This window comes from Oncorhynchus tshawytscha, linkage group LG11 (assembly GCF_018296145.1).
Source record: "Oncorhynchus tshawytscha isolate Ot180627B linkage group LG11, Otsh_v2.0, whole genome shotgun sequence".
Lineage (NCBI taxonomy): Eukaryota > Metazoa > Chordata > Actinopteri > Salmoniformes > Salmonidae > Oncorhynchus > Oncorhynchus tshawytscha.
Genome location: NC_056439.1, coordinates 5,973,380 through 5,986,245, shown reverse-complemented (window position 1 = coordinate 5,986,245; position 12,866 = coordinate 5,973,380). Strand labels below are relative to the sequence as shown.

General features: G+C 40.9%; 1 protein-coding gene across 1 annotated transcript; it reads left to right on the top strand.

Annotated features, from left to right (window-relative positions):
* The first annotated feature begins 2,354 nt into the window (after positions 1 to 2,354).
* LOC121847827 lies at positions 2,355 to 10,774 on the top strand. Its single transcript, XM_042330596.1, has 4 exons — positions 2,355 to 3,757; positions 6,450 to 6,532; positions 9,924 to 10,115; positions 10,646 to 10,774. Exons 1-4 carry the CDS (start codon positions 3,475 to 3,477, stop codon positions 10,772 to 10,774), a joined length of 687 nt encoding a protein of 228 aa, XP_042186530.1. The 5' UTR covers positions 2,355 to 3,474.
* The last annotated feature ends 2,092 nt before the right edge of the window (positions 10,775 to 12,866 follow it).

Genomic DNA, 12,866 nt, shown 5'->3' with positions numbered 1-12,866 from the left:
TTCCCATAGGGGATTTTTTAAGGGCTATGTTTCGTGTAGGCTTACCCTGGCATGAGATTTGATAACCATGTAAATCTCTCTCAGACAAGGTCACTTTTGTGGTAATAGGTAGCCTAGTGATTAGAGTGTTAGGCCGGTAACCGAAAGGTTGCTAGATCGAATCCCTGAGTTGACAAGGTAAAAATCTGTCGTTCTGCCCCTGAACAAGGCAGTTAATCCACTGTTCCTAGGCCGTCATTATAAATAAGAACTTGTTCTTAACTGACTTGCCTAGTTAAATAAATAAAAAACGTTTATCAATATATTTCGTCTCTATTTACTGATTCGAAAATGCTAATTAGCATCAAAGTAGACATCATACAAAACTAAAAATGCCTGCAAGCTCATGCACGTCATCTTTAGCTGACACCATTGCTAACAGGTATTGTGTCAATTTAAAACTTGCAAATGACAGTTCACAGAATTGTCAATTTAAAGAAATGTAGATAATTTATTAATTTCCATATTTAGCTAACATTAGATAGTTAATCCAAAGATTCTTACCTTTGCAAAATGCATCACACAAGGATGATTTCTGTATTTTGAAAGTTACAACATTTTATAATTTGATTGCTGACAAGCAACATATTTTGGGACTATGTCAACAATGGACTAAATGAAACAAATACCAAAATTTTGTTTTTGGGTGGAGTTTTCCTTTAAGGTTAAAAAAGGGATACTTGGGGATTTTAGCTATGAGGCGCTTTATCTACTTCCCCAGCATCAGATGAACTTTTGGATACCATTTCTATATCTCTGTTCAGTATGATGGAAGCTGGAGGTAGTTTCACGAGCCAATGCAAATTAGGATTACCGCAACAACTGGAAGTCTATGGGTATCTATATCTGCTAGCATGCTAGTAGATACCCATAGACTTCCAGTCGTTGCGCTAACGCTAATCTTTAGTGAATATTTATCATACTTTGATAAGATCGTCCATGGTGCTTTGTATATGATTCAGCGGCAATTACATTGTTGTTGCGCTTTGATGCAAGCGAGGGCATGCAGTATGTGCAATGGTGCCTTTTCAAACTACATTGGTTGAGGCTTTACAAGTACATTCTTGAGAAATGCCACTATCACTTAGATGAGTTAAGATAGCCTGTAGATACTATGCTGGCAGTATTGGAAGACTGCTGGGAATATGAACAATATCAAAAGAGGGAGCCCCAGAGATTGGGAAAAGGGTTGATGAATATAGACTCTGGGACCTTTGTTATAGGGCCATCTGTGGCAATAGGAAATGTGCTACCGTGGTTTTATACAAGACTATATGTTGATCTTAGCCTGATTGAAGAAAATAAAGTAATTTATCTTTATTTTCAACGGAAATGGTTGTGATAATTGTTGGATTGCAATAGATAGAGGAGGTGCAACCAAGAAGACTAGTAATATGTTGGGACTCTGCATCAGTTTTGTGTAGTTTAAGATCTGGAAAATCAGAACGAGAGGATTCATGGGTAGAAGTAATGACGCTGTTGTTGGGGTTACAAAGAGAGAGAAAAAATGGTACTGAAATTCAGTTTTGTTGGATTCCTACCCATCCAGAAGTTTAATTTATTTTACTAGGCAAGTCAGTTAAGATCAAATTCTTATTTTAAATGACGACCTAGGAACAGTGGGTTAACTGACTTGTCCAGGGGCAGAACAACAGATTTGTACCTTGTCAGCTTCGGTTACTAGTCCAATGCTCTAACCACTAGGCTACCCTGCCGCCCAGTTACTTAAATGATATAGTAGATATAATGGCAAAAAAAGCAACATATTGTGGATATACAGGTGCAGTTAATTAGAGGAGAAATTGAAATATTGCTAGCAGAGGCAAGGGGATGAAAAGTCTTAAGGAGAGACATTTATACAAAGAAATCTGTACAGAGACAGTGTTGTAATGGGAACAGAAGGGAGGAAGTTATGTTGTATAGGATGAGATTGGGGCATACAGGATTTAATTCCTCTTTGAAATTGATAGGGTAAGATGGTACTGGAATGTGTGTATGGTAGACGAAACAGTTTAACATAAAATATTAACATTTTGTGGAATGTATGATGTAGAAAGGGAGAGTTTATTTGATTAGGGTGGGATTGGGTGGAGGGGTTTGGGAGCAGTGAGGTTTGTAGGGATTTATTTGATTAGAAATCCAGATATGTTTTCGAATACCCGTACTAAAATACTGTATGCTATTAGTTCATTTTAGTTAGTATACTGTAAACAACCTAGTTGAACGTACTAGAGCTTCAGCTGTCCACCGGAAGTTGATGCTGTTGCTATGCAACATTTTGCTAGCTTGTTAGCATAACAAATGACTAGCTAAACATTTTACGATTTAGGTTGTTTGTAAATTCAATGCCAGAGTGCGGTCTGGGCGTTCGTAAATCCAGAGCGTTTTACTCGCCCTAGTAGAGCTAAGAATGCACTGTTTCTGGTGAAGTTGTTCTTCCATTACATGTTTTCCAAAGATTATTTATTCAAGTATGTGTTGATGACCAGAAATGTAATTTTTTTTTTAGGCCATTTTCATTTTATATTGAGCGTTGGTGACACCGACTATATTCATCCAGTGTTTAGCATTCGTAAATTCATCAGTTATTCTGCGCGAGAATGCTCTGAAATCGGAGTAGTAGTTAATAATACTGTCTGGCAAGTTCGATGTATTAGTAGCCAACTAAAGTTGGGTAGATAGCTAACATATCAGTACCTACTGCTCTAATGCTCAGCGGTTTGTAAGGATGTAGCTAATTAATTGTCAGCCAACATAGCGTGTAACGTAATTTATTTTAAAAGTGATTACATTGCTCAACATTTTTTACAATTTGTCATAATTAGTTAAAACAAGTCATTTGTTTTTGCCTTCGTCAGACTTCGGCTGCAAATTTTCCGCCATTCTTTTCAAATCTGAAAAGGTGAAGCAACGCCCATTTTCGGAAGAACTGCATTATGGGTCCTAAAAGCACGGAAAGTGTCCACTGCATGTGTACTTCGTATTTTGGCGAATTTAGCACGAGTTTCGGAAACTTTTGACATACTAACTATATCCATACTATGACCAGTATACTATATACTCAAATCCCGTCACAAATAGTGCGGTTGGTAGCAGAGTATTCAGCTTAGATTTAGTGAAGATAATAATTGGAGGGTGGTCTCACACTCCAGTACAGTAGGTGGCGGTGTATGCACCTTTCAGTTGGTTGCAATCCGAAAATACAAATGTAAATAAGTAGTAAACGGAAGTGAATAGTGATCAAGAACAATTTTCGCGCTAGCGTTTTTGTTTTGTTATTTAGACATTTATTAACACTCTGGAACTCAATGCATTCATTTTAACTGCAAAACATAATATACTTAACTCGGGTAGTCTTTAATTCGCGTTGAAGACAGGACTTGGTTGATAGATGTTATCTAGGTAACGCTAGCTAGCTGCTAACGTTAGTTAACAATGGCTAACGGTATGGTTTTTCACACTCAAATAGCCTCGATTATGGAGGTGCTAGCGAATGCAGCCGTGGCAGAGATCTGTAAACTCGTAGACGACGACTATGCAGTGTTTCGTTTGGAAATAACTCAAAGCCAGAAAGAAAACAGGGGATTGCGGAGGAAACTACAGCTGCTGGAAATGAAGGTGTCACGGGAGCGCGCAGAGAGGACAATACGAGAGCGCGTCCTCGGCAGTCGTCCCAGTAGTGTCAAGATCCTCGACCGATACAGAGGATTGGCTAGAGGTACATTTTGTTGAACGCCCCGTTACCTTCTGGACATGTGTTCTGATGTGTTACGCAGAATTGGGTCTTGGTCAGTTTTTGGATAATATACAATACTTACCCTGATTATTAAGCTATCTTGCAATATTTTATTTATGTTTACCTTCATTTGACCAAGTAGGTCAATAAAGAACAAAAATATTTTTGCACAGAGACACGCTGGCCATTTTTCCTGAATACCTATACTTGTAAATAGTAGGGTGTTAAGGGTCAAAATTAAACAGTTTCTGGTGTTATACTTTGTATTCCATGTTATAGAGAAGCTAATCAAATCAAATGTTATTTGTCACATACACATAGTCAGCAGATGTTAATGCGAGTGTAGCGAAATGCTTCTCAGGAACACAACACTTTATTTCATGAGGATAGGACTTATTATTGCCAAAATATCTTATTTTCCAAGTGATTTTCCAAGGTCAAAGGATGCGGACTGGTCAAGGTTAATCCCTAGTCCATGGGTTTCAATTAAGCCCAAGACAACCAGGTGTGGGGAATTCCATACTAATTAGTGAAATTAATTAATCAATTATTTACAAGGGAGTAGCGAAAATACCGCAGACACACTGCACTCCATGGAATGAGTTTGACACCTGTGCCCTAGTCAATAATGACACCAAATCACTTGTCTGGATTCTTAATTTCAACACATTTAGTCTACTATCTCAAGATCGAGGGTGTGCAACTCAATATTATGATATTCCCCGAGCTGACAAGGTACAAATCTGTCGTTCTGCCCCTGAACAGGCAGTTAACCCACTGTTCCTAGGCCGTCATTGAAAATAAGAATTTGTTCTTAACTGACTTGCCTAGTTAAATAAAGGTAAAATAAAAAATAATATGTACATACATACATACACATTCATATGCACACTTTTTAGGATATACCTTTATTAGTTCCTGCAAACCCTACCACCTTTCCCCCAATTGGAGAAAACTAATAAACAATAGCACTTAGGCTTCTACCTTCAGTTTATACATATTATACATATTTCTCGCTCTCATCAAATATCAGTATATAGGTGCATTAATATGGTACATAGTGCAGCAAGGGTGACTTATATGGTCATAAGTGTACAGTAACAGTGCAAACATGATGAGCAGTAGCAGCATTGGTAACAGGTTATATACATAGAATACATATGTAGTGTACAGTGCTGTGTGCATTAGTATTTAAGAATGTTTACACTACGGAGTAAGATGCCACGCACACCAGGGGTAATAAGAGTACATATAATTGGGATTACATAACCTGATTTTTGTTCAGGATTAACTATTTACCAATTAGTAAGAGTTAGTCTATTTAGAACAGTTATGTTCTATTCAGTAGCATAACTGATTAGGTCTAACTGATTAGGCCTAGAGTGTCAAATAATATGCCCAAACCTGTGCCGTGCCACCTACATACACAGCTCACACAGACACACACACACACACCACACACACACACATACATACCACACACACACACACACACACACACACATACACACACACACACACACCACACACATACACCATACACACCACACACCACACACCATACACAGCTCACACACACACACCATACACAGCTCACACAGACACACACACACACATTTCTCACTAAGTCTGAATTGTAACGCAGAAGGTTGCCCTACAAGTCTACACAGCTTACCTCTGAGGTAGGGCTACACCTGAGTTGGGTTACATTGTAATGTTATGTTTGGTCTTGATGAGTTACTCTAGTGCTGGGAGGTTAAACTGCACCGTTTCCAGCAAATAATTAGCCTAGGCTGAGACAGTGAGCTTCCTGCTAGCCACCTGCACAGCAAGATGGATGGGACACATTTTAAATTCACAGGTATTTAGCTTTTATCGATTGTATACCTGTAGCCACTGAATTCTGGTAGTTTACAATTGAAAAAAAATATTTAAAAAATAAACATCAATCACAAAATTCCCGGCTTGCACAATACAGACTCGGCAGAGCAGAGACCAACAGATGCATATCTGTATTCACAGTCATGTGAAATCCATAGATTAGGGCCTAATGAATTCATTTCAATTTACTGCTTTCCTTATATGAACTGTAATTCAGTAAAATCTTTGAAATTGTTGCATTTTGCGTTTTTATATTTCTGTTCAGTATAGACCTTTCACATAGCGTCCATTGTTTGTCTCGTCACATAACATCCTATAAATAGTAGGCATTTTAGCAGGCAAAAATAGCTGATAATCACATATGGGATGTACTACCAAAATGAATGAATGGTGGAGAACAGAGCAATTGCGCATTAGATGAAGCATTGATAGTATGGATGAACCTAGTAAATTGGTATTTGTTGTTTAGGGCATTCATTTTGACTAAACAGTACATTCTTCTAAATAGTATGGTTTAGTATATATATGCAGGTTAAGTAAGAAGTAGGGAAGCCAGATTTGGGGATGGCCAGTATCAAATTCTAATCAGATTCTTGATTTACGGATTTTCCTATTGTCATACTAAATAAAAAGAATGTGATGCATGGAACATAATCAATAAATAGTATATCAAGAAGTTATGAGAAGTGTTATCTTGCATCCTTGCCAATTGTAGACAGTGTCAATAGTCTACAATATAGTGTTGAACATTGACAGTACCTAACCACCTCTTTTCCCCCAATCACTCTCTCAGGTGAAGGACATCTCACCGGAGGCCACAGGAGCTTTGTGAAGCCGGCGGGACACAATACATGGAGAGATGACCAACCCATAGCTGTAGATGAGGGGAGTGGAACCTCAACCCAGCATGTTATCGTGATAGAGGTTAGTGTCATAGTGTAACATTTAGAAATTACAGTACATCAAATGTGACCTGTTTATTTCAGAAAGGGTCCATTCGGCTATTAAAATCAAATCAAATTTTATTTATCACATGCGCTGAATACAACGGGTGTAGACTTTACCATGAAACTACTAACACAAAAGAGTACAATATGCTAGCATGGAGCTACGTACAGGGAGTACCCGTATCAGATCAGTGTGCAGGTACAAGATATTTGAGGTGTAGTATGTACATGAAGGCGGGGTAAAGTGACACAGCATCAGGAGGGATAATAATAAGAGAACAGAGTAGCAGCGGCATATGATAAGTGTAAAATGTTGTCGTTAACTTGGTGTGTGTGAGTGTCAGTTTGAGTGTGTGTATTTACAGTGGGGTCTGAAATGATTGACACCCTTGATAAAGATGAGCAACAATGACTCTATAAAAATAAAAAATTCAAATACTAAGCTGTATTGTCTGCAACATTGTTTGGGGGGGAAATTATATTATTTTATACTAATACAATTGCTCAGAGAATCCTGGTAGTGTAACGGATGGGAAATGGCTACCTTAGTTAGCGGAGGTGCGCGCTAAATAGCATTTCAATCGGTGACGTCACTTGCTCTGAGACCTTGAAGTAGTAGTTCCCCTTGCTCTGCAAGAGCCGCGGCTGTTGTGGAGCGATGGGTAAAGATGCTTCGTGGGTGACTGTTGTTGATGTGTGCAGAGGGTCCCTGGTTCGAGCCCGGGTATGGGCGAGGGGACGGTTTAAAGTTATACTGTTACAGTAGCATCCACATAAATGTAGAAGTGTTTATAAACATATTATAATCTTATTTACAATGAATGTGACTCCATAATGACAATACATTATTTACCATTAATTTCTATTGGGCACAAAATAATCTGAAACAACCAAAACAAACAGAAAATGCCTCCAGCAAGTATGTAGGGTCACAAGCTTGATGTAGTAATTGTTTGCTAAGAATATGGGACTAAATACTAAACTTGTGACTACTTTATTTCTATGAATCTTTAGGGGTGTTAATTTTAACCCCTACATTTTTAAGAAAAAAAATATTGTTTAACAAGTAATCTCTTTCTCCAAGCAATTTTATTAATATAAAATAACATAATTTCAGTTTTTTTTGTAGCATACAATATATAGCTCAGCATTTTAATTATTTATGTTATACAGTCATTATTGCTCCTTTTTATCAAGGTTTCCAATAATTTCGATCCCCACTGTATAGTCTCGTGAGTGTGCATAGAGTCAGTGCAAGATAGTTCATTAATTGGTTACCGGACTATTTAGCACTCTTATGGCTATTTAGCAGTCTTGTGGCTTTGGGGTAGAAGCTACAGTATCGCTGAGCCCTGTTGGTTCGAGAGCCGATGCTCTGGTACCATTTACAGACTATGGCTCGGGTGGCTGGAGTCTTTGGCAATATTTCGGGCCATCTTCTGACACAGCCTGATATAGAGGTTCTGGATGGAAGGGAGCACGGCCCAGGTGATGCACTGGGCTCTCCGCACCACCCTCTGTAGTGCTTTCCGCTCATGCCAAATCTTTTAAGTCTCCTGAGGGGGAAGACGCGCTGTCGTGGAACATGTTGAATTGTTAGTGATGTGGACGCCAAGGAATTTGAAGCTCTCAACCTGCTCCACTATGGCCCGTCGATGAGGGTGGGGGGGGGGGCGTGGGTCGGATCTGAAATTGTCACTGGTCTCGGTATGTGTAATTTTAACTGACTTGTCCAGAATAATCTAAATGTGACTGCTGCGGTAGAGAGAGAGAGAGAAATGTATGCATCTGCTCTTTGCTTTTTGCGTTGATGGCGCATGTAACTTGTTGGTCAAACATAAGTCATCAAAGCGGCAGTAGGTTACAGTCATAGTCTCTCTGTGTGGGGCAAGTTAGGAGTTATCTAATCAGTAGAAGATGGAATTAAAATGCTGGAATTAAAAGTTGAAGGACAAGGATAGGCTACAACGACCAAGAGCCAACAGGTAGGCTGTAATTTATACTCTGAATGGAGTTGGTTTTGTTTGTACCTGTAGGATGAGAGAGCGCATGCAGCCTAGCTAGCTAGCCTAACTAGCTTCTCCCGGTTTGATGCAGGTAGCCACTATGAAATCCTAATGAAAGATAAATAACCTAGCTATGCCAGCTATTAGTTCGGAACGGGTATTTATATTAAAAAATAATTTTTGCATATCAGATCTGGATGGAAAAGCCCCAGGTCCAATTCGGAAAGGGTCCAACTTTTTAGACCCATGAAGGTCTCTAGTCCCAGGGACCCCAGCTTGGGGATTATTTTGGAGGGGACTATGTTGTTGAGCTGTAGTCTATGAACCACATCCTCACATAGTTATTTCCCATCTTGTTCAGGTGGGAGACGTCAGTGTGAAGTGCAATTGAGATTCTGTCATCTGTGGATCTGTTGGGGCAGTATGTGAATTATAGTGGGTCCAGGTGGTCTGGGATGATGGTGTTTATGTGTGTCATGGCCAGCCTTTTAAAGCACTTCATAATTACAGATGTGAGTGCTACAGGGCGGTAGTTATTTAGGCAGGTAACCTTGGAGTTCTTGGGAAAAGAGACAATGGTGGTCTGTTTGAAACATGTTGGGATTACAGACTGAGAAGGAAAATGTCTGAAGACACTTGTAAACTGGTCTGCGCATGCTTTGAGAACACGCCCTGGTATTCCGTCTGGCCCGGAGGCCTTGCGACTGTTGACCTGTTTAAAAGTTTTAGTCACATCAGCAACGAAGAGCGAGATCAATCAGTCATCTGGAACAACTGGGGCTTTCACACAAGACTCAGTGTTGTATTCCTCGATGCGAGCATGAAAGGTATTTAGCTCTTTTGGAAGTTCTGCACCACTGGTTGTCTCACAGCTGGGTTTCCCTTTGTAATCCATAATCATCTGCGACCCCTGCCACATACGACGAGCACCGGAACCGGTGTAATAGGATTCCACCTTCCTCCTATATTGTCCTTTTGCATGTTTAATGTCTCATCCAAGCTCATAGTGGTCTTTCTTGTATGTGTCCGTGTCCCATCCATGTAAGCAGTAGCGCAAGCCTTTATCCCAGTGAAGATATTGTATGTAATCAATGTTTTTTTGGTTTGGATACGTTTGTATGGCCACTGTGGAGACGACTCCTGAATGCTATCAAATGAATCCCGGATCATATTCCACATATACATATCCAATATCCCAATTTGCTTACATGTACATCCTAATTTATCAGCCATAGGGGAGCTTGTGAGACTTCTCTACGACATTGTTATCCGATTCAACTGATGTAGCAATAACAACCTCCTTTCTTGTGTCAGTCTGCAGATGCAGAGGCTGCAGGTCCTGAAGGATCGTCTCTGGTCAAGAAGGAGAGGACTGAAGGAGAGGACCCACTGCACAGCGGAGACATCCAGACTGGAGCAGTGGCTACAGTGGCACCTCCTGTAGCCACGGAGGACCTCACAACTGCCGCCTCGCCCCAGCCCAGGACCGGACGCAGCATCACGGAGGTCAGTGGAGCGCCGAACGCCGTCCTCAAGTCAGAGACAGACACCGAGACTTTAACTGTAACACACAGGCTATTATACACAGGATCTGACCACAGATCAGACAGACTGGGGCTGGGGAAACTGGGCTGTCCTCCTGCTCCTGGCTCAGAGTATTTACCGGTATTTCACCAGAGCCAGAGGATGGTTCATTCCCGTGGTGATAGTGACGTGTTACACGCTGGCGGTGATGATCCGTCTTGTTCTTACGCTACAGAGATGGACCCAGGCAACATATCCTTGGGTTTAGAGACACAGACTGATCTGTCTAGAGGGTACTGGAACGGGTACAATAGTAGTGTATACTCTGAAGGGTGCCTAGATAAGAAAGGGGAGGTTACAGTGGCAGATGAGGTGACTGTGAAAGAGGAGGACGACGCACCTCTGACATGGAATGTAGAAGGACACTCACAAGGCAGAGATTTCTTAGATTACAGAGGAATCTTAGAGACAAATCAAATTGTCGCCTCCAACTCCCCTTTACACGCTTTCAGGGATCGCGACCCAGTGTCCACATCAATGGCAACTTCCGATTCACATGGCTGTGTCCTTTTCGATCAGGTATTGAACTCAGAGGACCAAAGGGCCAAGGCGTGGGGAGGGGGACCAACTTCAGTCAATAGTAAAGATAAACGGTTCCTCTGCATGTTCTGCAACAAAGGCTTCAGCTGCCCCCAGAAGGTGGAGATCCACCAGAGGGTCCACACAGGGGTGAAACCCTTCAGCTGCCCCCAGTGTGAGAAGAGGTTTTCCCAGTCTGGTGACCTGAAGAGACACCAGAGGGTCCACACGGGGGAGAAACCCTTCAGCTGCCCCCAGTGTGAGAAGAGGTTCTCTCTGGCTGGCAACCTGAAGATGCACCTGAAGGTCCACAAGGGAGAGAGACCGTTTGCCTGTACACACTGCGGGAAGAGGTTCTCAGAGAGGAGCTACCTCAGGCTACACCAGCAGAAAAAACATTCTACTCTATAACATAGAAAGTAACCATTCCACTCTATAGTTTCTAACATTTAGATCAAACCCTGCATAAAGACAAAGATATTTGTTTTTAAAGATCCACAGATGCAATTGGAATAACGAGAGTAACAGATTTCAGTGTTTACTATTCCTGGGTAGAATATTGCATACAGATGTTGTGTGATGTATAAGGCATACACTGAGTGTACGAAACATTAGGAACAGCCTCAATTCATCTTTCCCATTGACCCTCAATGGCACACATACACAATCCATGTCTCAAGGCTTAAAAATTCTTCTTTGACCTGTCTCCTCCCCTTCATCTACACTGATTGATGTGTATTTAACAAGTAAGGAGTCATAGCATTCACCTGGTCAGTCTGTCAAGGAAATAATGAGTATTCCTAATGTTTTGTACATAGTATATAAGCTTAAAAAGACTGTTACATATTTGTACTCTGTGTTTGTACTCTGCTATATGATGTTCACAAATGCCTCTTTCATTACTGCCGTTCAACTACTTAATTTTTTCCCCCCAGATACTTTTAATGACAAAATGAGTGGAGTGTATCAAGTTAGCTGAGACATTACATTTACGTAATTTAGCAGATGCTCTTATCCAGAGCGACTTAGAATTAGTTAATTCATCTTAAGATGGCTGTGTGAGAACCACATATCAAAGTCGTAGTAAATCAGAGCTCGACATTAAGGGGGAATTGCACCCGCAGATTTCGCCTCGGTCTTTGGCTTGCTCCCCAAGAAATGCTGGCGGCCATGACAGAAGCCGAATGTAAGTTGGCTTGGGGGTGTATTTTTATGTGGGTGTTTCTTGGGTGTGTCCTTGCTACAACCACGACACATCAATCTGTCAGAACCTTGCCTGCAGGTCCCCTCCCTCTCAGTCACAACAAACAAACCAATCTCCTGCTTGTTGAGTTCAATAACTACAAGCAGATGGCAGGTGTATAGTGGGATGCCGACGGAAGCTTTGAATAGGTCAGTAGCCTACAGTGTAAAAAAAAATAATAATAACAACACGACAATAATGTGATTGCTAAACTTATGCAAATATTCTAAACTAAGTATCTTGATAACTTTCAAATGTAGTAATGGGTCCATGTTGAATAAACAACCCTTTACATAATACCGTAGAAGCAGTGTTCTGCTAATATAACAGTGTGAACCTTTGACCCTTTCATTGTCATTCCCAGCCAATACTGATACTCTGCCTATCTGCATTTTGTCTGGTGGTAATGGGGCTGCCTTGGCAAACATATCAGTGGTCATACCTTTCTGCGTGGTGTCCCGTATACAACAGGAGTTCCCTGATCCTTGTGCAGAATACAGAGGCTCTCTCCCTCCCCATATTGACTGATACCATTTAATTCAATAATAAAAAAAGACGATACAAGTAAAAGTTGTCTAGTAACATTTTTATGCCGAGTGCCATGTTTCTCTCCATTCAGAGATGTCAGTATCAAGCCTGTCTGTAGGTCAGGACTCCAGCACATCATCTTGCAAGTTACCAAGTGCTGGCTCCATAGATGCATCTGTGAACATATACACAGTCACTGTTCTATTACCAATGGCCGTTAGGATAGGTGATATCTGACACACACAGGTACTACGTTGAAGTTTGAACAGGTCAGACTAAACATACCTAATTCTTGTCTACCCGTCAACAATCGTTGTTGAGCAAACGAGGTGAGGCTGGAGGTGTGGTCTTTGCCAGCGTAGATCAGCTCCTGGACCCTCATC

Coding starts and splice junctions, on each gene's coding strand:
- LOC121847827 (XM_042330596.1), top strand. CDS start 3,475: ATGGCTAACGGTATGGTTTTTCACACTCAAATAGCCTCGATTATGGAG. Junction 3,758..6,449: donor ATACAGAGGATTGGCTAGAG/GTACATTTTGTT, acceptor TCACTCTCTCAG/GTGAAGGACATCTCACCGGA. Junction 10,116..10,645: donor CCGGACGCAGCATCACGGAG/GTCAGTGGAGCG, acceptor ACACGCTTTCAG/GGATCGCGACCCAGTGTCCA.